Raw genomic sequence first — 23635 nt, 5'->3', positions numbered from 1 at the left:
AAAGTCTAAAAAAACCTGATTTTTCTTTCAAATTTTCCGCCTACTTCCCCCCCCTGCTATCAACGCCCCTAAAGTAGTGTAGGGGGCACTGCTAAACCCGCCAAAATTAAATTTAAATATGAGCCATTAAGTTAATTAAAATATTAATAGGCTAAAAATAGACTAATTATAAATTTTTAATAAGGTAGGATTAAGGTTTGATCTCGGAAACTGCAAAGAAATGTGAAAAACGTGCGCCAAAAACAAATTTAATGGAGTACTGACAGTGCTACGCCTTTGACTGTATTAGACTCTATATGAAGATCGGAGCCTCCGGGATGAACTAGGCCCATGCATGTCAAATTTTTTGTGGGGAAATATCCAGTTTGTTAGGAAAAATATTTTCACCATAGATGGCGCTTATTTTTCCGTGTTGACAGGGGTCTTCCTTAAATTATCGTTGATATTTTGGGGGTCAGTCATAAAATTTTTATGATAGAGAAAAGTTTCATCCTAAAATTAACGTAAATGTTTTTGGGGCTATTCACTTTTTACTGAATCTTTCGGTTAGATGGTATTGATGACAACAAAATAAATTATTTCAATTAAAATAATTAAGTATGAGTTATAAAAACGTATACTTACAATCCGCGACCTTGGCCCAAATACTTAAGCAGTCGACAGGGTCACGGGGTTGAACTTTGTTTATTTTACGGTACTATAAGCGCCCCCAAGCGTAAAACCACGGCGAACTAAATTGGTTAAAAAAATATTCTCGCTTCGCGACACGCATGGGCCTAGTTCATTTCGGAGGCTCCGTGAAGATAAAATGTGGTGCCATTACTTTAAGAAGAAAACACTGTTTTTCGAATTGTATTACTATTTACGTATTTACGAAGGAAAAATAAAATTTCAAGTGCATTGTCACGCCTTATAAATATTGCGTCAGACTTATATGCACATACAATTACTCGCGTAATCCTTCCTAGTTGTTGCGTATAAAAATCAATAGTATAGTAGTAAGTACACATGTGTATGCTGTACTACAAAGAAATGTGAAAAAAGTGCGCGAAAAACAAATTTAATAGAGTACTGACAGCGTTACGCCTTTGACTGTATTAAACTCCACATGAAGATAAAATGCGGTGCCATTACTTTAAGAAGAAAACACTGTTTTTCGAATTGTATTACTATTAAAATTTTAAGTGCATTGTCATGCGTTATTAATATTGCGTCAGACTTATATGCACATACAATTACTCGCGTAATCCTTCCTAGTTGTTGCGTATAAAAATCAATACTATAGTAGTAAGTACACATGTATATGCAATGCATTCATTCATCAAGGTAACCATGGAATCACGGATTATTTTGAGCGTCCGATTTCGAGAGAAAAATCAATAGACGTGTTGCATTATACATTGAAGCCCTAAAATTTATTTCTTATACAAAATGAATCGAACAAGATTACTAGATGAAGATACTCGGAAACACAAACAGGAATTAGTGAAAGCTTATATAAAGGTATAAGAGAAAGTTTAAGAGAAATAAGAACGTATATAGCTAGTAACTTATCTCAACTTTCAGCATAAATCGAACAAAGAACGTCATTACACGAAACTAAACGAACTAAAAGTCAATCAAAAATGGAGAGAAATTTTAAGAAAATCAAAATCAAAAGAATTTCAAAGAGAAATAGAGGAAATGAACAAATGCTTTTGTCAAGTTTTAAAACATAAAGATGTCATGATCGAAATATTGCAGCGCGAACATGAAGAAGCCGATAGACAACACAGTTTGGTCACTCGACAACATTTAATTAACATGGATAAATTAATAGGTTCTGATTAAATGACGTGGTTATTTTTTTTTAAATTGAAATTAAATGTTTGATAAACTTTTAGATTCCAAAGCGCACAGGGCCAATTTGAATCAAAGAGATTTCAAACTAAAATTAGAGTTAATGAAAAAGAAATTCGCTAATCAATTGGAGAATTTAGAGAACACGCAAACGGAAAGTTTGGATTTAATTAATCAAATTAGGTTGGATTTAGAGGAAAATCACTTGCAAAGAGAAACGGAAATTGTTTCGAGATACATGCAAATGGAGGAAGACTTAATGGCCATGGTAATAGATACTTATGGAACATATCTTATAAACTTATGGTATGAATAATAATGTCCTTAGAGATATTTTAATAGTTTCGTTCATTTTATGCAGGACCGAAAGGATAAATTCGCAATGTGTAATGATATGGAAAGAAAATTAAATGAAACTTGGACGGAATTGCAAACTTCATTACAACAGTATTTGAATAATACAAAAGATAGCAGGGAGGTATACGAACGCATGAAAGACAGAAATGAAAAATGTTTGCAAGATATTCAAGAACAACGATTAACAATTGAAAATCTTAATGTATGTATGGTATATATATGGTTTGTAAATGTAAATAAGGCGACCAATTGAATTTACCAAATTTACGCGAAACAGATTACAATTGCTACACTACAACAAAACATAACTGAAACTCGCGTCAGCTACGAAGAAAATGTTGAAATTTTCAAAAATGTAATAACAATGTCGATATATGCATTCGAGATATTAAATATTAAGTGTTAACTTTAAAGGAAAAAGAAAAACTTGTATGTTACGCAAAGAAATTAAAATCACTGTTGAAAAAGACTAAAACGGATCAACAAAATACACTAAAGAAGTTAGCTGTTGAATCCGAACATTCTATTGAAGTCTTACGTGAAATTTGCGATATGGTATAATGAAAAACTTAATTATAATTATTATAAATTAAACTAAACCGTATTTTAAGGGAAACTCAATAATGAAGATGCATTCGCAATGCGAACGACTTGAAAGAACAAACCTTTCTTTACTAGACGACGATGAAAATCTCGAAAACGTGGCTTTGGAAAATGTTAAAGATTACCATAAAGTTCTTGATGCCATGACGTTTTTTGAAACAGTAATTAAGCTATTAACCTTTTAGATGAAGTAAATAGAATTTACTTATGTTTGTATTTTTATTTCAATATTAGGATGAAGTGCGATTAACTTTATTGGAAAATTTTTGGAATAATTATAATTTAAATGTACTCCGTAACAAAAAGTTGGAAAATGATATACAGCTACTGACAATAAAGAATGAAGAGCTCCAATTGGAGCTGAAAAAGACGATATACGGTTTGGATGATGGTGTACCGAATATTTATGCAAAAAATGTGCCACGTTGACTCGAGTTCACTAAGCCTTTGAAGCGGCCACGTTGACTCGAGTTCACTAAGCCTTTGAAGCGGCCACGTTGACTCTTGTTAACTAAGCCTTTGAAGCGGCCACGTTGACTCGAGTTCACTAAGCCTTTGAAGCGGCCACGTTGACTCAACTGAGTTAACTATGCCTTTGAAGCGGCCACGTGTTTATACTTTATTTAAAATAGCCGAATTCCCTACAGTTTTTATTAATAGCACAAATTTTAATACATTATCAATCATAACGTTTTCTTTATTCTAATAATTTTTGTAGGCCTTAAATAAATATATCGTTGTAAAAACAAAAGTATCTAATCCATTTTGTCCTTGCTTTTTCGAAAATAATTCCAAAACTGCATAAAAGACATAACAACGGGAAGACTAACGGGTAGAAATAATGGAATGTAGACAGCGTATTTTTGATCATTTGGAAAATACAACATTGCCAATAGAGAAGGATCAAAAAATGCTTGTTCCGAATTTAAATAGGCCTCTTTCGCGTCTTCAAACGCCTTATAAAGCTGACCAGTCTTCAAATTATTTAGACTTCTTTCAATAGCATTAACGGCGACTATGATTTTGTTACCAATTTCATCTGTAATTACAATATTGCTAATTGTAGCCAATAATTGACTTAACGAGGTTAAAGACGATATAGCAGAGGATAATTGTTCTTGAGTTCTTTTACGAATAAGATAATCCATTTCCTACAAAACACAATTACTGAAATTAATCAGAGCTTAATTTTTAATTTAAATACGAACCAAATCCACACCCATAGGATCAGTCATAACGTGTATCAAAGAATCATCGTATTTCACCTTAAAAATTTATAGTTTTACTTTGCAATTAATTTTAAATTCGATTTAATTAATTATTACTGCTTCCGGAAGTCCAATAAGCAATCTAAGTTGAGCTATAAAGACAGACATGGCTCTTTCCATGTCAATTTCTATTTTTTGTCCAAGTTTATCGCCAATATTTCCGGAATTATAGATTAAAAATCCGCCCCACTGAGGCGAAAGAAAAGCATTTGATTGGACTTTTATTCCGTTCTCGTCGTAAATTTGAGTTGGTTCTTGTTGGATTGTTGGAATGTAAATGACAAAATTTAAAGTGGGATTGACGGATACTTGAGTTCCTTTGATTTAATTTTAATAAATCAATAACTTTAAATTAATTATTTATGAAATAGATTAAAAATTTATTATTTATATATTAATTACCTAATTTGGCTTCAATTGGGTTTATAATGAGAGGTAATTGTTCAAATCTAAGGGCATTATCTTGAGTTTCATTGTTAAATTTGGTTCTAACATTGACGCAAATTGTATAAAGAATCTAATTAAAAATAATTAAGTGTTAGAGATAAGGGATAACGCTACAGCAAACATAAATAAATGTTTGTTGTACTTGGCTTTTTATATTGACTTTCGTAAGTGGTAGTAATTTTTCAATAAATGGCTTCAAATACACTATATAAAAATGCCAATGGATGGTATGAAGTGTTAATTAATTTTTAACATTTTCCTTGCATAAATTAAAGGAATTCACATTTTTCCGCTGCTTCCATATCCCAAGAAGCATCAGTGAAATGGGGCTGAGATACAATTAGACTAAATAAAATATCCAATACTGGAACAGAACCAATTGGTCTCATACTTTCTTTACTCGGCTATATACAGTTAAATACTTTAGAATTCATGGGTATTATCAAGAAGTGATATCTAGTTTATTAGGGAGAAGGTATAAGATGACTAAGTATTCGCGCGCCATAGTCCCAGTCACCTTTCAAAATATAAGGGGGGAGGTAAAAGGAGGCCGGGCTATTTCGCCTCTCCTCAGTCGGAAAATATGACTGTAATTTTCGTCATTCGCGCCGCGCTGACGTGAGTTTTCAACAACCAATCGAATGCTGGTTGTAATTTAGAGGCGGAGATTAACTCCGTACCTGCGTTTGGACTGCAGATAAAGCTGGAAATGTGGCTAATTTACACCTTCTCCCTAATAAACTAGATATCACTTCTTGGTATTATCTTATGGTATTATTAAGAGTAACAACATATTTAACCTGTTCTCTTGGTCTTATTTGAGGCGTGACAAATATCTTTTTAAGAAGACGCTCTTTGACCATATTATGTCTAACAACAACAGCTATGCTAGTTAAAAGTGAGGCTAAATCTATTTAAGAAGTAGAAAATGGTATTAAAACCAGTGAAACGACATTCAGAAAATACAAGATGGTCTATAATACCATTCTCGTTAACGACAACAGCGAATCTTTGAGTTCCTAAAGATATTCTAGACTTTGTTACGTGATTTGTTTTTGGTAATAGAAACAAATGCACGCTTCCCACAGCTAATGGTCTAGTTTTATGTAAAGTGTTCATTTTTTCATCAAAATCTAAACCATTTCATATAAATAAATGTTTTTTGTTTAGGTTTAAAGTTCAAAATGAACTAAACCTTCGAAAGAATTGCTTTTTTTGTAAATTTCCTTCTCTTCATCCATAATTTCTCTGACAACTACATTGTATGTAACTTTAAGAGGAGTTTTTGAGTCATCCTCATCAGATAGACTAGACAAAACACCTTTCCAAAGGTCAGGTACATCGATACTAGGGTCTAATACCACAATTGAGACTGGTACTGCGTGATTAATCTTCAAAGTTTTATACGAATTATTGTAATGAGATTTTTTTATTTGATAATGATTTTAGGATAATTAAAACTAACTGTTTTAAGTAGAAGTTCATCAACTTGTTCATAAGGTAAAGGTACACGATAAACTTCTGTTGTTTTCCACCATAATGGTATGCCAATTACAACAACAGTTAGAGCAAATGATAAACTCGCGTATATTAATTGCGCATCAGATACTATATAATAATATAGCAAATTAAAAATTGTTTACGGCTTATTTTTTTCACATGTGGCGTAATTTTGAATATATTCATTTCAACCATGAATATTTTTATGACAATAGGGACTTAGCAATTCGAGCTTAACTCCGCCCCCAGCGCCATTATGGTATGTTTTTTTTAACAGAATAGAGTAATATTTGCTGAGGGGGGTGAGACGTCAATGGTTTTTCAGCCAATGAAATTAACAAGCCAACAGATGGAGTCACCTTCTGGTGGCTATAGAGCTCATGTTAAATTCTGCCGCCAAAATGGCGAATGGGCGGAGTTTAATGTCACCCTCCCCGTAACCGATATTACTCTATGAAAGCTATATAAGCCCCTCCTCCTGGTATGTTTTTTAGCACTAGTGGAAGGTAGCCTGACGTTGCATGACGTAGTACGACACAAGTGACAACTGACAAGTCAATGCTATGCACGGCAAATCATTCACCACTAATGACTTAGTAACTCTAAAGAAAAACCCAAATCCTTGTTCCATATTCATGGATAAATGAAACCGACTCATACATGAATGGTGAAGCCACCAACATAAACTGTCAACATAACATTTTGACTTACGTCTATTTGTAGACTGATTTTCTTTAGTCGAGCTTTGAGGAACAGTTTTCCCTCCTCCCATATTGAGGTATTATTTCTCCAAAATACAGTTAATTATAAAATATACATTAAATTAAATTCATTAAATTTAAATTTGTCTGTACGATGGATGCTCTAGCTCTGATCGTAGTAGAATTTAAATTTTCACCTAGCTAGGCTGAGTACTGCTTAAGCCGGTTTGACCCCATGGAGTGTGTATACCCTTAACACAGGAGATGAATTAGCTTGCCATTTCATGAGCGGCTAAATGTGCGCCTATTTTGGTTATTACCAAGGTTTATGGACTGTATAAATTTCCAAAATATTACTAAATTGTGTATGTTTTAACTACAAAATATTGCTAATTACTTTGTCTATTGCAAACTTTTTCCACTATATTGTTATTTTATTGCTCCTAAAAAAAGGCGCACTTTTAGCTACTCGTGCCATTTCTTCCTTTGACAGATCACGTGACAATCTAGACGGGGTCATTTGCGGTTATCGGAAATTGGATGATCGTTGATTGGCTAGTCGTATAGCGGCTTCACCAACGAATCACGCTTGCTTCATTGAAAATTTGGTCTATTTTGTGTGTTATTTTTTTTTTAACAAAGTTATTGTGAAAGTCGGCCTTGTAGTTGTAGGCCAGGAAGTTGAAAAATAATGGAAATGGATTCGGGAACAAATCCAGAAGATTTATGAACAATAATCAGACGTACAGAGGGTGAAATAATTATTATTTTTTTTTAATTAATTAATCAGGTCGATTAGTAAGTTAGTTAAGTGGTGGACTATCCTAAATTCCTAAAGGGGTTGCACGTGTTGTCTGGGACTTACTTAGAAGTCCGGATCTTCAAAAAATAGGCCTAGGCTTTTACCTTATACCTAAAAAAGAAAAGGGGAACCCCTTACTTGTATGTTGTATATCATTTTTTAAAAATGGATGTCAAAATGGCTGATAGTGCTAGTGAAAGTGACAGTGGGTCAGTAGATGGTGGTTGTATGATACCACCATCTCCAATGACTAGAGAACAATTTCAAAAGAGAATAGAGTCTCTTCAACAAGAGAATCGTGTCCTTAAAATGGAACTTGAAACTTATAAACTCAGAGTCAAAACTTTGCAAGAAGAAAATCGCGCTCTCCGTCAAGCTAGTGTGACAATTGTGAGTTTAATTCATTTAAAGATGGCTTTTAAATATTTGTGAATCCGTATTAACTCTTAATTTAGCAAGCAAAAGCTGAGCAGGAAGAGGAATTTATTAGTAACACCCTTTTAAAAAAGATTCAAGCGTTAAAGAAAGAAAAAGAAACTCTAGCGTTAAATTACGAACAAGAAGAAGAATGTTTAACAAATGATCTTTCGCGAAAGTTGAATCAGGTTTGTTATTGATAAGTGGTTAGCGCTTAAAGGGGCTGGCCGGAGCTGTTGGGGTGAAGGGGGGGTCAAACTGTTGGTTAGCATATTGCTTACCCGCCCACAGCGACGGTGGCGCGTTTTCCTTATGGCCAAAGAGCTGGGTGTTTTCCCCCTGAACTAAAGGCGGACTTCACCCCAACAGAGCCGGTTAGCCCCTTTAAATTGTTCTGTATATTTGTTGACCTTTTCCCCTAAAAAAACTAACTGAAATTTGAGTTCAATTAAAAATAAAAAGGTTTAAACGTTAACGTTAGAAATTTAGGTCAACGGGGGCGCCTTAATCTATAAATCTTTAATTTTTTTAAGCAACAAATATGTTTATTTAAGCTGAGGCAAGAGAAAGTGCAGCTGGAGCAAACATTGGAGCAAGAACAAGAAGCTTTAGTGAATAAACTAATGAGGAAGATTGAAAAATTAGAGGCTGAAACGCTTTGCAAACAATCCAATCTGGAGCAGCTTAGACGGGAAAAAGTAGAGTTGGAAAATACCTTGGAACAAGAGCAAGAAGCTCTCGTTAATAGGTTATGGAAAAGGATGGATAAACTAGAAGCGGAGAAAAGGTTCATGTACATATTATCTTTGTGAACTCTTTTTATAACTGTTCAAATTTGTTCTCACTACGTTCCTGAATCTGAATAACTATTTTTTTTAACCGCAGAATGCTACAAGAAAAATTAGACCAACCAGTTTCAGCACCACCATCTCCTCGCGACATAAATAACGGAGATACAGCTGCTAATTTAACCTTGCATGTTCAGCATCTGAGAAATGAAGTTGCCAAATTAAAAATGCAATTGCTCAATGCGCAACAAGAACGTATAAGACCCTAACATTTTTATTAGGGGAAAAAAAAAATTTCATCTTATTCTTATTCTTCCTTTTAGATTCAGAAAAAATGGCCCAATTTGCCATGGAGGAACGTCAAGTACGGGAAGAGAATATTCGCTTACAGCGTAAGCTTCAAATGGAGATGGATCGTAGGGAAGCACTTTGCCGTCATTTGTCTGAAAGCGAATCTAGTCTAGAAATGGATGAAGAAAGGCACTTTAATGAGATGACTTCTCAAGGTCACAATGTCAGACCTAGAACTGTTTCAAGCCCAATTCCATATAACCCTTCTCCAAGCTCATCTAGACCTCTAAGTCCTGGTAATTGGTTACAAATTGGCCTGTACGGGTACTAGAGTCCTTGGACTCGGACGCGAAACTCGTTTTTGTTGGACTCAAACGGGTGGGGGGGGGGGCGTTTCCGGGGCTCGGACTCGGCCCGCCCGCCTCTGCCCGTCTCGGACTCGGAACGCCCGCCTCTCCCCGTCTCGGACTCGGAACGCCCTTTCTTCCCTCCCCGTCTCGGACTCGGCCCGCCCGCCTCTCCCCGTCTCGGACTCGTCCCTCCCGCCTCTCCCCGTCTCGGACTCGTCCCTCCCGCCTCTCCCCGTCTCGGACTCGTCCCTCCCGCCTCTCCCCGTCTCGGACTCGTCCCTCCCGCCTCTCCCCGTCTCGGACTCGTCCCTCCCGCCTCTCCCCGTCTCGGACTCGTCCCTCCCGCCTCTCCCCGTCTCGGACTCGTCCCTCCCGCCTCTCCCCGTCTCGGACTCGTAAGTCTCGGACTCGTCCCTCCCGCCTCTCCCCGTCTCGGACTCGTCCCTCCCGCCTCTCCCCGTCTCGGACTCGTCCCTCCCGCCTCTCCCCGTCTCGGACTCGTCCCTCCCGCCTCTCCCCGTCTCGGACTCGTCCCTCCCGCCTCTCCCCGTCTCGGACTCGTCCCTCCCGCCTCTCCCCGTCTCGGACTCGTCCCTCCCGCCTCTCCCCGTCTCGGACTCGTCCCTCCCGCCTCTCCCCGTCTCGGACTCGTAAGTCTCGGACTCGTCCCTCCCGCCTCTCCCCGTCTCGGACTCGTCCCTCCCGCCTCTCCCCGTCTCGGACTCGTCCCTCCCGCCTCTCCCCGTCTCGGACTCGTCCCTCCCGCCTCTCCCCGTCTCGGACTCGTCCCTCCCGCCTCTCCCCGTCTCGGACTCGTCCCTCCCGCCTCTCCCCGTCTCGGACTCGTCCCTCCCGCCTCTCCCCGTCTCGGACTCGTCCCTCCCGCCTCTCCCCGTCTCGGACTCGTCCCTCCCGCCTCTCCCCGTCTCGGACTCGTCCCTCCCGCCTCTCCCCGTCTCGGACTCGTCCCTCCCGCCTCTCCCCGTCTCGGACTCGTAAGTCTCGGACTCGTCCCTCCCGCCTCTCCCCGTCTCGGACTCGTCCCTCCCGCCTCTCCCCGTCTCGGACTCGTCCCTCCCGCCTCTCCCCGTCTCGGACTCGTCCCTCCCGCCTCTCCCCGTCTCGGACTCGTCCCTCCCGCCTCTCCCCGTCTCGGACTCGTCCCTCCCGCCTCTCCCCGTCTCGGACTCGTCCCTCCCGCCTCTCCCCGTCTCGGACTCGTCCCTCCCGCCTCTCCCCGTCTCGGACTCGTCCCTCCCGCCTCTCCCCGTCTCGGACTCGTCCCTCCCGCCTCTCCCCGTCTCGGACTCGTCCCTCCCGCCTCTCCCCGTCTCGGACTCGTCCCTCCCGCCTCTCCCCGTCTCGGACTCGTCCCTCCCGCCTCTCCCCGTCTCGGACTCGTCCCTCCCGCCTCTCCCCGTCTCGGACTCGTCCCTCCCGCCTCTCCCCGTCTCGGACTCGTCCCTCCCGCCTCTCCCCGTCTCGGACTCGTCCCTCCCGCCTCTCCCCGTCTCGGACTCGTCCCTCCCGCCTCTCCCCGTCTCGGACTCGTCCCTCCCGCCTCTCCCCGCCTCGGACTCGTCCCTCCCGCCTCTCCCCGCCTCGGACTCGTCCCTCCCGCCTCTCCCCGCCTCGGACTCGTCCCTCCCGCCTCTCCCCGTCTCGGACTCGTCCCTCCCGCCTCTCCCCGTCTCGGACTCGTCCCTCCCGCCTCTCCCCGTCTCGGACTCGTCCCTCCCGCCTCTCCCCGTCTCGGACTCGTCCCTCCCGCCTCTCCCCGTCTCGGACTCGTAAGTCTCGGACTCGTCCCTCCCGCCTCTCCCCGTCTCGGACTCGTAAGTCTCGGACTCGTCCCTCCCGCCTCTCCCCGTCTCGGACTCGTCCCTCCCGCCTCTCCCCGTCTCGGACTCGTCCCTCCCGCCTCTCCCCGTCTCGGACTCGTCCCTCCCGCCTCTCCCCGTCTCGGACTCGTCCCTCCCGCCTCTCCCCGTCTCGGACTCGTCCCTCCCGCCTCTCCCCGTCTCGGACTCGTCCCTCCCGCCTCTCCCCGTCTCGGACTCGTCCCTCCCGCCTCTCCCCGTCTCGGACTCGTCCCTCCCGCCTCTCCCCGTCTCGGACTCGTCCCTCCCGCCTCTCCCCGTCTCGGACTCGTCCCTCCCGCCTCTCCCCGTCTCGGACTCGTCCCTCCCGCCTCTCCCCGTCTCGGACTCGTCCCTCCCGCCTCTCCCCGTCTCGGACTCGTCCCTCCCGCCTCTCCCCGTCTCGGACTCGTCCCTCCCGCCTCTCCCCGTCTCGGACTCGTCCCTCCCGCCTCTCCCCGTCTCGGACTCGTCCCTCCCGCCTCTCCCCGTCTCGGACTCGTCCCTCCCGCCTCTCCCCGTCTCGGACTCGTCCCTCCCGCCTCTCCCCGTCTCGGACTCGTCCCTCCCGCCTCTCCCCGTCTCGGACTCGTCCCTCCCGCCTCTCCCCGTCTCGGACTCGTCCCTCCCGCCTCTCCCCGTCTCGGACTCGTCCCTCCCGCCTCTCCCCGTCTCGGACTCGTCCCTCCCGCCTCTCCCCGTCTCGGACTCGTCCCTCCCGCCTCTCCCCGTCTCGGACTCGTCCCTCCCGCCTCTCCCCGTCTCGGACTCGTCCCTCCCGCCTCTCCCCGTCTCGGACTCGTCCCTCCCGCCTCTCCCCGCCTCGGACTCGTCCCTCCCGCCTCTCCCCGCCTCGGACTCGTCCCTCCCGCCTCTCCCCGTCTCGGACTCGTCCCTCCCGCCTCTCCCCGTCTCGGACTCGTCCCTCCCGCCTCTCCCCGTCTCGGACTCGTCCCTCCCGCCTCTCCCCGTCTCGGACTCGTCCCTCCCGCCTCTCCCCGTCTCGGACTCGTCCCTCCCGCCTCTCCCCGTCTCGGACTCGTCCCTCCCGCCTCTCCCCGTCTCGGACTCGTCCCTCCCGCCTCTCCCCGCCTCGGACTCGTCCCTCCCGCCTCTCCCCGCCTCGGACTCGTCCCTCCCGCCTCTCCCCGTCTCGGACTCGTCCCTCCCGCCTCTCCCCGTCTCGGACTCGTCCCTCCCGCCTCTCCCCGCCTCGGACTCGTCCCTCCCGCCCCTCCCCGCCTCGCACTGGGACCGCCCGCCTCGGACTCGGACTCTAAACCTAAAAAATGAGGACTCGCGCATCTCTAGTCAAAAATAAAGTGCAATTGTCTCATTCAGTATTGCACATTTATATTTTTTCAGGTTTGAGTTTCTCTAGTGGTTTGAGAGAAACATTCAGCCCTCCAAGTCCAATGGGACGTTGTCCCAACTGCAACCAACAATTATACCACGTTCCTGCTCCAGTAACGGGAACTCATATGCCAGGAACATCTCCACCTTCGTCAACTACTACTATTGCTGCTGCTGCAGCTATTTCTGTATCCTATCCTGTTGTAAGTACTTTTATCTTAACTTAACTTAACTTACTTTCCCATTGAACATCAATCATGGTGGTGTTACATATCCCTTATAATCCATCATTTTTAGAATATAACCCCGGGAACTTCCGTAGTTTCCGCTAAACCCAAATCAGCTGCCAATCAAGAAAGGTTTGTGAAACCAGCGGCACCACCCCCAGTTCATTTTAGCGGTGTTGGAAGTCCTCAACAACAACAACAACAACAACCGAGTGAAAAGAGCTAAAAATACTGCGTTAAGAATATTAATTAAAAACCCAACCACCAAATCTATTAATTAACTATTCTTCCTACTTGCTAATAATAACTTCGTAATTAGCAAAAGAAAAAAAAAAGAAATAATTAATTAACATCCAAAACTGTGTTGTTGTTCCGTTTTTTTCAAGATAAACAAACAAATGTTTTGTTTTGGGGGTTACATGATATTATTTTTTCAGTTTGTTTGTTTCGTTCGTTCGTTCGTTTGTTTGTCTGTTTGTTTTTTTTTTCGTTGGCAATGGACATCACGTGACGTGAAGTAAATAAGTATGACGCAATCGCAATTAGCGTTATTCTTATTGTAATTGATTGCCAATTAAAAATCTAATAGCATAATGATAATATTTCAACGGAGGTGGATAAGAAACGTAACGTAACGTAACGTTAACGTTAACGAAAGGAGAAGGAAGTTATTTGTGGTGTAATCTTTTTAAATTCACTTATAAAAACCTAAATTCACATTATCCGTGAAAGAAATTAATTAAAGTAGAATTAAAAGTAAATTAACCGCGAAACTGTCAATAATAATTAATTAATAATATAACATAATTGTAAGGTAATTCTTAGAAACGATAAAAAAATAAAAATAAAGCACTAACAACTCTTACTGATCTAACCAACCATTTCCCCATTCCCGACTTTATGCGTTACTTTTACTTTACTTATTTAATAGTTTTTGCAGAAAGAACTATGGAAGGAAAATAATAATAATGATGTATTTTGATATAAATTTTGATTGCGCTTATGATTTTCATCTAATTAAATTAGATCTGTAATTGCAAAATTTAAATTTTCTATTGTAACTTCTGTAGAATGAACGCAAGTGTTCTCTCTCTCTCTTGGGTTGCGTTAACTAATTAATTTGGAATAAACAATTGATTAAAATTAAATCTATTATAATTTGATTCGAAACAAAGAAAGGAACAAGCTGACTTTGCATTTTTTTCTTTCTTTTTGGTTATGGTGTTATTAAAAACCGTTAAAAACATGTTTTAAATTTTTTTAATATGATAAATTGAATTTTGCTTTTTTAAACAGAACTGACACAAAAGTATAGAGTAATCTCGGTAGAGAGGGGAAAAACCAGTTTATCCCTCCCTTTAGGCGCGCTTTTGCTTTTGTAAGAGGGAATACTGAGCGCGCTTGTTAGGGGGATGACACGGAGCATGGAGAGTAGTATCGGCTCTACGTACAGCAACGTCACTCCCTTCTATCTCCAAGCTAGTGTCATCCGCGCTCAGTATTCCCTCTTACAAAAGCGCGCCTAAAGGGAGGGATAAACTGGTTTGTCCCCTCTCTACCGAGATTACGCTATGGAGTGACGTTGCAATACCTAGCGCTGACATTACTCTATAGTTACTTGTTTGTGCCATCAATCATAAAGGGGGAACCAGAATTTATATCAAAAAGAGAAAAAATGGTTTTTCTGTGGGAATAATTGGTTTTAATTACTTCTTTTAGATTCGTTTTTCATTTCTTTGTACTTAATTAAATTAATCAACACGGTCTTTCAATTTTTTTTTTTTTTTTTAATATTTCACGAGTTTTTACTTTTTTTCGGCTTTTCTACGTTTTTTTTTTTTCGTTTTGAAATCTACATTTCTCGTTTTTAGGGTTCATTATCTATTTTTAAATAACATTTCCTGTGCCTTAATCAATCAGTAATTTGTCTGATTTCTAATATAAGTGTTTAAAATAAATTTAATCAATCTAAAAGTCATTTAAAAATTCTTTTAACTATAGTTTTAGTCATGCAGTTTTAAACCTTATTAAATTAATTAATTCCCTAACTGTTTATAATTATAAAGTGGTAGGGAAGGGTGAAAAATAGTGGATGATCATGAAGAATTAAATAAATCTCTAAACAAATTGAAGTTAATTACTTAATTTAATATAATCAAGATTCAAGAACTTTCCGCATCTTAAAAAAACAAACTGCGATTTCATCAAATATTTTGTTCAAGATTTAAGATGTAGGAAAAAGAAAATGTATATGGTGTAACATAACATGGTGATTTAACATCTTCTAATGGTCAGATGTTACCATGGATTAACTAACGCTAGGGATTGTTCACTAACTGTGTTTCCCATGTATTACTATCGCCAACTACATGTTCCGAATTATTCCTTGATTCCCCTCTTCATTCCCCCAATTTATTGGACCAAAACGGATGTAGATATAGAGCTATTTCAGTGGGGGAAGAATTTCGTCTGCTACGAAAATTGGGTCTGCCTTTGAGTGTAGGGCGGACATTTTGTGAGGGTTTTTTCTATGGGCAAATAGCATTGGTGACGTTGCCATTACCCCCTCTGAAATAGCTCTATAGCGCCATCTCTAGGCAAAATAAATAGTTTTTGAGGATTTTAAAGATGGCGGCGCCCAATGGCAATTTTAGGCGGGATTTTAATTTTGACATCATAGGACACGTGATATTTGGTCCAATTTTCTTATAACTTCCGGTTAGGGATAGTAGCTACTGCTAGGGGGCGTTTGGAACATGCATGTAGATATAGCGCCATCTCTAGGCAAAATAAATCGTTTTTGAGGATTTTAAAGATGGCGGCGCCCAATGGCAATTTTAGGCGGGATTTTAATTTTGACGTCATAGGACATGTGATATTTGGTCCAATTTTCTTATAACTTCCGGTTAGGGTTAGGGATAGTAGCTACTGCTAGGGGGCGTTTGGAACATGCATACTTTATCTTTTTGGGGGAACGAATAACAATCCCTAGTGTTAGTTAATCCATGATGTTACTGTTTTTTTTTTGACTCTTCTAGTTAATGATGTAAGAGAAGGCTTATCTTTCTAAGAAACCTCAGTTTCTGTTTGTTTATTATTATTTTAGTTCGTTTTTCAATTACTTTCCTTCAAAATAATTGTAACTATATTTGTAATAAATAAATAAATTCAGATTTCACAAAATGCATGGGGACAAAAAAAATCTTTTTAATTTTTTTTTAAACAATATTACATCTGTTTTAATTAAAATTTCTACAAATCCAAATCCAAATTAGTTTTTTGTTATTTTTTTAAGTCTTCTAAGGTAGTGTAGAATTGTAGATCTCTATTATTTTTATCTTTGACGAGAATTCATAATTGCTTTTAGCCTATCACTGCTAGACCACATGCAATAAACAGCGGCCAAACTAAGCCCAGTTAGACCTCCGACTCCTACTCTTCTTAATCCAGCTAAAATGCAATTAAATATTATTTTAAATGACCTTAAGTATTAATTAAATGACCCACAAGAATTCAATTAAAGTACCTGTGGATTTAAAAAGCATTCCTGTAGCTGTTCCTGCAACTAAAGTGTTTAATTCATCATCTGTACCTCTAAGCCACGAAAGAATTACTCCGAACCCACTATACATAACAGCTGCAAATGTTGTTTAAATTTAATTTAAATAAACTTAATATCCTCTTAAATAAGTTAAATGTATTACTAACCAACTACACCCAATGTATTTGCAACACCAGCTCCTCTTTTTGTTATGTAATTGAGCATTCTTTCATAAAATTTTTAATTAAAACATATTTTTAATTATATTCAATATATGTATCTTACTGTGTTCGTCTAACACTGCCCGTATGACCAGCGATAGTAGTTTCTTTTAGGCCAGTATAAAACCCATTTATACCCCCAGCAGCAGCACCTTTAATGTTAATTATTGGTACCTAACACTTCCCTGACATGTTAACAAATAAAGTTCAAAGTTCAAACCTACCAATCATAACGGAACCCCCTATTTGGGAAAAAGCTAGCTCAAATCTGCCTCTTTGCCTAGAGGCACCCTCAGGAAATATCCACTCAGGGTCATTCTAAAGAGAAATATTTTACAGAGGCCCAAATTTCTTTAAGAACAGGTAGATTTTTGCACTGACCTGATTTATGTAAGCTGGATCAAAATTTAAATATGGTGAAACGGGTGTGAAATTACCTTTAGGTACTGAAGGTGAATCTGAAATATCACATTGTATTACGCAATCAAATTAGACTAAAGGCATCCCACGTTATTTCCCCATAGAGCTTAATAAAGTCAAAGGTGGAGGCTGTCATTACTCTATACGATGATGCCATTTTGGCCAAGGCTTAATAAAGCACGGTCCCACTATTTAACTCTTTGAGTGCAATTCTTAGGAAAACTTACATGGGAATTGTAAACTAGAGTCAGATGGCGAATACACTAATCCTCCTGACTGCCGATCCATTTAATTTTTAAAAATACTACTTTCCAATAAAAATAATTAATATTTCATTTTTCTTTGGAGTCTAGCAGCAAGAACGGGAATATGAAATAAAAGGCCGTCTGCTTACTCGCTTACTCTTGCAGCATGGCCATTGGCGCAATTCTCTACCATGGAATAGTATTATAGCGTTTTTCTTTGGGTCCTCGCGGAGCGCTCCCAAGGAGCAATAAAAATGGTAGTAGTAGTTTCCAGCTTCGTTAAAGACTGTTTTTGAAGAATAGGATCTCCTAGTTTTATTCCTCCATGGGAGCGCTCCGCGAGGACCCAAAGGAAAACGCTATTAGAGGATGTAATTCAGAGTTCGTGTCCGCATTAAATAAAAAGAAAATAGCGTCTGCTTTTCTTAAGTATTTTCATCCAATCAAATCACAGCAATTTGAAAGAACTCTTATGTCTTATCGTGAAAAGTTTGAAAAAACCGGTGTAATGGAGCAAGATGAGGTAATATTTTGTTATTACGAAATTATTCGGCTTATTATTTGATCAAATATCGTAAAAAGTCAATTATAAAACAAGTAGAAATATCAGTTATTCATACCCTGTAGCCTATGGGTAACAATTTTTTTCGTTATTGTTAAGCCTTGGCTTGTTATTTAAATGGCAGGCAAGGCGCGGCATGACGTCTGTGTTATAGTTAATTTAACATTATAGTTAGAGAGTTTTAAGTCAGCACAAAAAAATGTATTTACAATTCTTAGCGGTTTTTACTTATAATTTTGAAATAGGGTCCTAGTCAAGCGCCTAGTATTGCATTGGAAGCTCTCAAAGTAGTTACTCAAATTGATTTATCAAATCAACCGGAAGTAAAAGGCTATGACTTTAACAATGGTGTTAATTACCATGAATTATTTAAATCATTCCGAACTACTGGTTTCCAAGCCACTAATCTTTACAAAGCAATTGATCAAGTCTGGAAGATGGTACACGTTTGTTAAGGGTATTCTTAGCAGGCTGGGAAATAGCACACTTCCTCTGGTCCAAAACCAGTTTATTAATTGCTTGGACTAGTTTTTTAATTCAAGAAGTGGGGGTTACTGGTCCTCGGGACCAGTTTATTAATTGCAAATCTATTGGAGAGCAAAGGCTGGGACCAGTCCGGAGACCAGTAAATTATTTCAGACACTAGGGGGTCACTGGTCCAAAGGACTAGTTTAAAAAATATCCTTATTTCCCAGCCTGATTCTTAGGTGATTTGATGATTTAGTAGAAAAAATTCAACGCAGATTGATGCTAGGAAGGTGCCATTAGCCAATGATGACAAGGATGAGTTTGAAGATGATGAATTTATTCAAAGGAAGAATAGCTGTACCATATTTTTAGGGTTTACATCAAATATGTCATCTTGCGGTGTTAGAGACACGGTTAGATTTTTAGTAGAGCACAAAATGGTTGATTGTATCGTTACAACTGGGGGAGGAATTGAAGAGGATCTGATGAAGTGCTTAGCACCAACTTATTTAGGAGAATTTAATTTACAAGGTAGCACCTTAAGAAAACAAGGTGTTAACCGTATTGGAAATTTATTAGTCCCTAATAATAACTATTGCGCTTTGGAGAACTTTATTGGTCCAATTTTGGATGAGATTTTAGAAGAGCAAAAATCCAAGGTAGAACTTCAACTATTCTATTTAATATGGTTTGTTTCATGGGTAATCCTTAATATACTTTGTTTAGAACATATTATGGACACCATCTAAAGTTATAACGCGATTAGGTGAAAAAATAAACAATCCCAGCTCTTTCTTGTATTGGGCAGCTAAAGTAAACATGGGTGTTTTTTATATTAAAGGAAAAGTTTGGGTAGATTAACATTATACCTTAAAAGAACTGCCTTTTTTTAAATTTAAAAGGAAAAATATTAAAATAAATAAATGATCTCTTATTACAAATTAATTAACATTTAATTAGTTTTAAAAACGAGGACTACTGCGCCGCCATTTTGTTCAGTGACGTCTGCTATAAATAACCTCGCGTGCGTGATCGAGTGGGCTATGCTCTACCCTAGTGACGTCTGCTAAATATAACCTCTCGTGCGTGATCGAGTGGGCTATGTACTACCTTAAACCTATAAACAGGGCTGGAAATAAGCAGTGTCCAATAAAATTTTAAAATCAGGCTTGGAAATAAGGTTTATTTCTGAACTAGTCCTCCGGACCAGTGACCCCTGATGTCTTAAATATGAAACTGGTCCCGGGACCAGTGACCCTTCCCCAATTTATTTTTCTACTGGTCACAGGACTTGTGGTTGTTCTCTCTTCTAAAAAAATCTCTCTCGGCTTAGGGTTGTATACACAACTGGACTCATGGAGTCGAAATTTATGTTCAAATGAAAATAATTAAAGAGGTCCCCATATCAATTTTTAATAAAAGTAGGAATTATTAAACTAGTCATTGGGACCAGTGACCCTCACGTTTTGAATAAAAAAAGTGGTCCAAGCTATTAATAAACTGGTTTTTGACCTGTAAACCTGTCTTATTTCCTAGCCTGTTTGAAATGTCTCATAACTTTTCTTATTTCCGATCCTGCCCTTACCTCTCTCAATCTCAGCCTGTGAGAATTCAACCATTCACGCAGAGAGAATTTAGAAGGGGAGTGGAAGGCCCCCCTTTGATTCTATTAAACGTGATGACGCTCAAACAAGATGTCGCGTTGAGCTTTTTGGGGTAGGCGAGTTTCCGGTCACGTGTTCTAAAATCTCTCTGTTACAAACGCATCATACCGGAAATCGACCTGCCTAGATAACGTTTAGCAGACGACGTTGCGCTACATTCCAAACCACCCCTTCCACTCCCCTTCTAAATTCTCTCTGATTCACGTAAGGGCAGTGGGCAGACGCCACTAAACAAAATGGCGGCGCAGTAGTCCTCATTTTTAAGACTTATTAAATGCGAATTATTTTGTAATATGAGATCAATTATTATTATTAATATTTTTCCTTTTACATTTAGAAAAAGACCGTTCTTTTAAGCTATAATGTTATTTTACCTAAACATTTCCTTGAAAAAAAAAAATAAATAATAATAAACACCTATTAATTCTGTACCTTTCTATAGAATAAAATTCCTGTATTTTCACCAGCACTAACCGATGGTGCAATTGGTGATCAAATATATTTCCAAAGCTTTAGAAATCCGGGTTTTGTTTTGGATATTGCATCTGGTAAATGCAAAATGTTTGGGTCGACTTCTTAATTTCTTGATAAAAACAATTATCATTAATATTAATATTAATTTGTTTAGATATTAGAAGATTAAACACTATCGCAATTAAAGCATTAAAGTCGGGAATGATAATTTTGGGAGGTGGTGTTATAAAACATCATATATGCAATGCAAATTTATTTGTAAGACATTTTGACCAGACATCCTTGAAAGTTTTAGAAAAGTTTAGAAACAGCTAGTGATATCATTCAAATTTTAGAGAAATGGTGCTGATTTTTCGGTATACATTAATACCGCTTCGGACTTTGATGGTAGTGATTCTGGTGCTAGTCCAGATGAAGCCGTATCATGGGGTAAAATTAAAATTGAAGCAACCCCCGTTAAGGTACCAGAACAAACATAAGCTTAAAGGGGCTGGCCGGAGCTGTTGGGGGGAAGGGGGGGTCGAACTGTTGGTTAGCATATTGCTTACCCTCCCACCGCGACGGTGGCGCCATTCCTTATGGTCAAAGAGCTGGGTGGTTTCCCCCGGAACTAAGGGCGGTCTCCCCCCCCCCCCCCCAACAGCGCTGGTGAGCCCCTTTAAAATTTTAAATATTTGGCCTTTGACCTAGAAATATTTGGTTTTAGATATGTGGAGAAGCAACAATAATTTTTCCATTATTAGTAGCTGAAACATTTGCTCGATGGCATCATGGTTTAGAGAAATAAAATAACCCTTTTTTTGTTGTATATTAATAAATAAGAAAAAAAAATATTATACATTTTCATTAAGCCTTTGCGAGTACTACTGGCTGCGCAATGCGCATGTGCGGAGGACTTGGAGTCTTTGTTCCCGTTGTGCGAGCCAACATAGCCTACTCGATCACGCGCTTGCTTTAGTATAGGAAAACCTGTTGGACACCGCGAGTCCAGCTTTACTTTACTCTCACTTGGACTCACACCTTAAAAATTAATTACGACTCACACACCTCTAGGCCTAATTTTAATAAATAAGAAAAAAGAAAGTATTCATTTTTATTTTGCTTAAATTAAACAACAATTTGAAACTTGTTATTTTGGTTTATAATATTTATTTTTATTTAAGTAGATGATTATATTAATATAAAAATGTAATTATTACACTCGTAAAAATTATTACAAAAGTTTATCATATGAAAGAGTACAATTGTCAGGCAATAATATGAAATTAAAAGATGACGGTATTAAAAAAAAAAAAAAAAAAAAAAGAAAAAAAAACCCCAGCACCTAAATTTTAAAATTGTAGATATTTTAGAGTCTAGATGTAATTGGGGTTTCTTGACTAAAACCCATTTTGTAAAGGGCAACTACAACGGCGCCTCCCAACCCTATGTTATGTTGAAGAGCTAATTTGGCTTGGGGTACTTGTCTACTTCCTGCCTTATTACGAAGTTGCCAACAAAGTTCAGCACACTGAGCTAAACCGGTGGCTCCTAAAGGATGTCCCTTTGAAATTAAACCTCCACTTGGATTTATTACGTACTTTCCCCCATAAGTATTATCACCATTATCTACTAACTTCCCTCCCTGACCTTCGGGGCATAATCCTAAAGCTTCGTAAGTTATCAGTTCGTTAGTTGAAAAACAGTCGTGAAGTTCAACTACATTAACTTGATCAGGCCTATAACCAGTATTAGAGAATAACTTCCGAGCAGCAGTTTTGGTCATATCATAGCCAATCATTTTTATACAGCTCTTTTCGGAAAAAACTGAAGGGACATCGGTGGCCATTTCAATCCCCATAATTTCAACCGCTTGCTGTTCTAAATTAAACCTTCTGACAAATTCTTCCGAAACAATAACAGCAGCCGCTGCCCCATTTGATGTTGGGCAACATTGCATTCGGGTTAATGGAGCGTAGACCATTGGGGAAGCTTCTATATCGAGTATGGAGTGTTCAGACTGAAGTTGCGATCTTGGGTTATTGACCGAGTGCTTGTGGTTTTTATAAGCAATCATGGCAAAATGTCTAGGGGTGGTGCCGTATTTTGCCATATGCTCTCTTCCAGCTGCTCCAAACATTTGAGCAGTCATAGGAGCTGATTCTATTCCATATGTAGCCGCTAAGACCCTTAAATGCTTATCAATTGGATTGACGCGGTCCCTGAATCTAGATGTTAAGGATCCTTTATCCATCTTTTCAAAACCAACAGCGAGTACGCAATCGTAGAGGCCACTTTTGATTGATAAGTTAGCCATAAATAGCGCGCTTGAGCCTGTCGAACAGTTATTGTTCACATTCAATACTGGTATTCCAGTCATTCCAACTTCGTAAATGGCGCGTTGTCCACTTGTCGAATCACCGTAAACATAACCAATGCAAGCTTGTTGTACGCTAGAATAAGATATTCTGCAATCTTCTAAAGCTTCCTGTACAGCTTCTTTCACCATGACGGGGTAATCTTTCTTGTTTGTCCCAGGTTTTTCAAATTTCGTCATTCCTACACCAACAACAAACACTCTCCTATTCGTCATTTTGCCAACTAGTTTTTTTTTATTTCACCTACAAAATTAATAATTTTCAATAATTAATTAATAAATAATATTTAATTTAATTTAATTTAATTTAATTACAAATAGATCGTACTTGGTTCTTGCTTTGTTTAGTTGCTCGCGTACTTTCCTTTCTCTGAGTCTGATCTGCTGATGTTTTTCTACGACGAGATTATAATAGGGAATCCCAAAAGACCTACCATCGCTTTCCTACCAATAAATAAAACCGGTTTCTTGGGGAAAAATAATATAATTATAGCCTTTGAGTGACTTGGAAGATACGAAGATTATAAGAAAACCGGTTTTTTTATCGCTCGCGCTTCTTGGGTATGGTATTTTCGGAAACGCTCAAGGGGTATAGAAGGAATTTGTTATTTCATTTTTTTGTTATTCTCAAAGTTTAACTTTACCCCCTTCTTTTTCTGCCCCCTCCTCATCCTGCGTGAAAAGAGGGGATAGAAATATTCCCGTTCCTCTGCGCTACCTTCATTGTGACGTAAGGTATATGGCGCGAAATTTACTCTATTTCAAAAATTGTAAAAAAAAAAAAAAAAAAAAAACTATAGCGGCGCGGTCTTCGCGCATGTTTATGTAATTTCCAAACAAACTGTTGGAAATTTTTTGTCAGTGTGTAATGTGTGTTTCTTA

At 39.7% G+C, this 23635-nt stretch overlaps 6 protein-coding genes across 9 annotated transcripts; 3 read left to right on the top strand and 3 right to left on the bottom strand.

Moving 5' to 3' along the window:
* Positions 1-328: 328 nt before the first annotated feature.
* LOC149651078 (dynein regulatory complex subunit 2-like) lies at positions 329-4397 on the top strand. Its single transcript, XM_089847861.1, has 8 exons — positions 329-1503; positions 1567-1819; positions 1884-2107; positions 2201-2398; positions 2474-2551; positions 2611-2751; positions 2808-2960; positions 3034-4397. Exons 1-8 carry the CDS (start codon positions 1432-1434, stop codon positions 3226-3228), a joined length of 1314 nt encoding a protein of 437 aa, XP_089703987.1. The 5' UTR covers positions 329-1431; the 3' UTR covers positions 3229-4397.
* Positions 3466-7091, bottom strand: PIG-S (phosphatidylinositol glycan anchor biosynthesis class S). The gene is made up of 11 exons (XM_089847855.1): positions 6726-7091; positions 5980-6122; positions 5710-5905; positions 5498-5647; positions 5315-5424; positions 4798-4918; positions 4657-4718; positions 4470-4584; positions 4125-4384; positions 4008-4064; positions 3466-3950 (listed from the first exon to the last, which is right to left on the bottom strand). Exons 1-11 carry the CDS (start codon positions 6784-6786, stop codon positions 3555-3557), a joined length of 1671 nt encoding a protein of 556 aa, XP_089703981.1. The 5' UTR covers positions 6787-7091; the 3' UTR covers positions 3466-3554.
* Positions 7092-7295: 204 nt separating this feature from the next.
* Positions 7296-13950, top strand: LOC149651076 (coiled-coil domain-containing protein 6-like). 4 transcript variants are annotated; one of them, XM_089847860.1, is made up of 7 exons: positions 7296-7907; positions 7973-8122; positions 8489-8721; positions 8820-8977; positions 9046-9309; positions 12588-12778; positions 12873-13950. In XM_089847860.1, the coding sequence occupies exons 1-7, from the start codon at positions 7683-7685 to the stop codon at positions 13026-13028; spliced, it is 1377 nt and encodes a 458-aa protein (XP_089703986.1). In that variant the 5' UTR covers positions 7296-7682; the 3' UTR covers positions 13029-13950. The 4 variants fall into 4 exon arrangements, with proteins under 4 accessions (XP_089703986.1, XP_089703985.1, XP_089703983.1 ...); XM_089847859.1 differs by having other exon boundaries at positions 8489-8727; XM_089847857.1 differs by having other exon boundaries at positions 8468-8721.
* Positions 13951-15985: 2035 nt separating this feature from the next.
* Tim23 (translocase of inner mitochondrial membrane 23) lies at positions 15986-17372 on the bottom strand. The gene is made up of 7 exons (XM_089847864.1): positions 17212-17372; positions 16946-17022; positions 16789-16882; positions 16629-16716; positions 16511-16569; positions 16329-16439; positions 15986-16252 (listed from the first exon to the last, which is right to left on the bottom strand). The coding sequence occupies exons 1-7, from the start codon at positions 17270-17272 to the stop codon at positions 16137-16139; spliced, it is 606 nt and encodes a 201-aa protein (XP_089703990.1). The 5' UTR covers positions 17273-17372; the 3' UTR covers positions 15986-16136.
* A 224-nt stretch (positions 17373-17596) lies between these two features.
* On the top strand, positions 17597-21529 carry Dhps (Deoxyhypusine synthase). The gene is made up of 8 exons (XM_089847849.1): positions 17597-17752; positions 18037-18231; positions 18535-18918; positions 18986-19072; positions 20366-20471; positions 20552-20655; positions 20733-20858; positions 21104-21529. Exons 1-8 carry the CDS (start codon positions 17702-17704, stop codon positions 21182-21184), a joined length of 1134 nt encoding a protein of 377 aa, XP_089703975.1. The 5' UTR covers positions 17597-17701; the 3' UTR covers positions 21185-21529.
* LOC149651073 (sterol carrier protein 2-like) lies at positions 21524-23306 on the bottom strand. Its single transcript, XM_089847848.1, has 2 exons — positions 23082-23306; positions 21524-22997 (listed from the first exon to the last, which is right to left on the bottom strand). Exon 2 carries the CDS (start codon positions 22967-22969, stop codon positions 21746-21748), a length of 1224 nt encoding a protein of 407 aa, XP_089703974.1. The 5' UTR covers positions 22970-22997; positions 23082-23306; the 3' UTR covers positions 21524-21745.
* Positions 23307-23635: the final 329 nt, after the last annotated feature.

Source organism: Phalangium opilio, unplaced genomic scaffold (assembly GCF_054372755.1).
Source record: "Phalangium opilio isolate 3A_F unplaced genomic scaffold, DU_Popi_V2 ptg000082l_1, whole genome shotgun sequence".
NCBI lineage: Eukaryota > Metazoa > Arthropoda > Arachnida > Opiliones > Phalangiidae > Phalangium > Phalangium opilio.
This window is presented reverse-complemented; position numbering and strand designations above follow the sequence as displayed.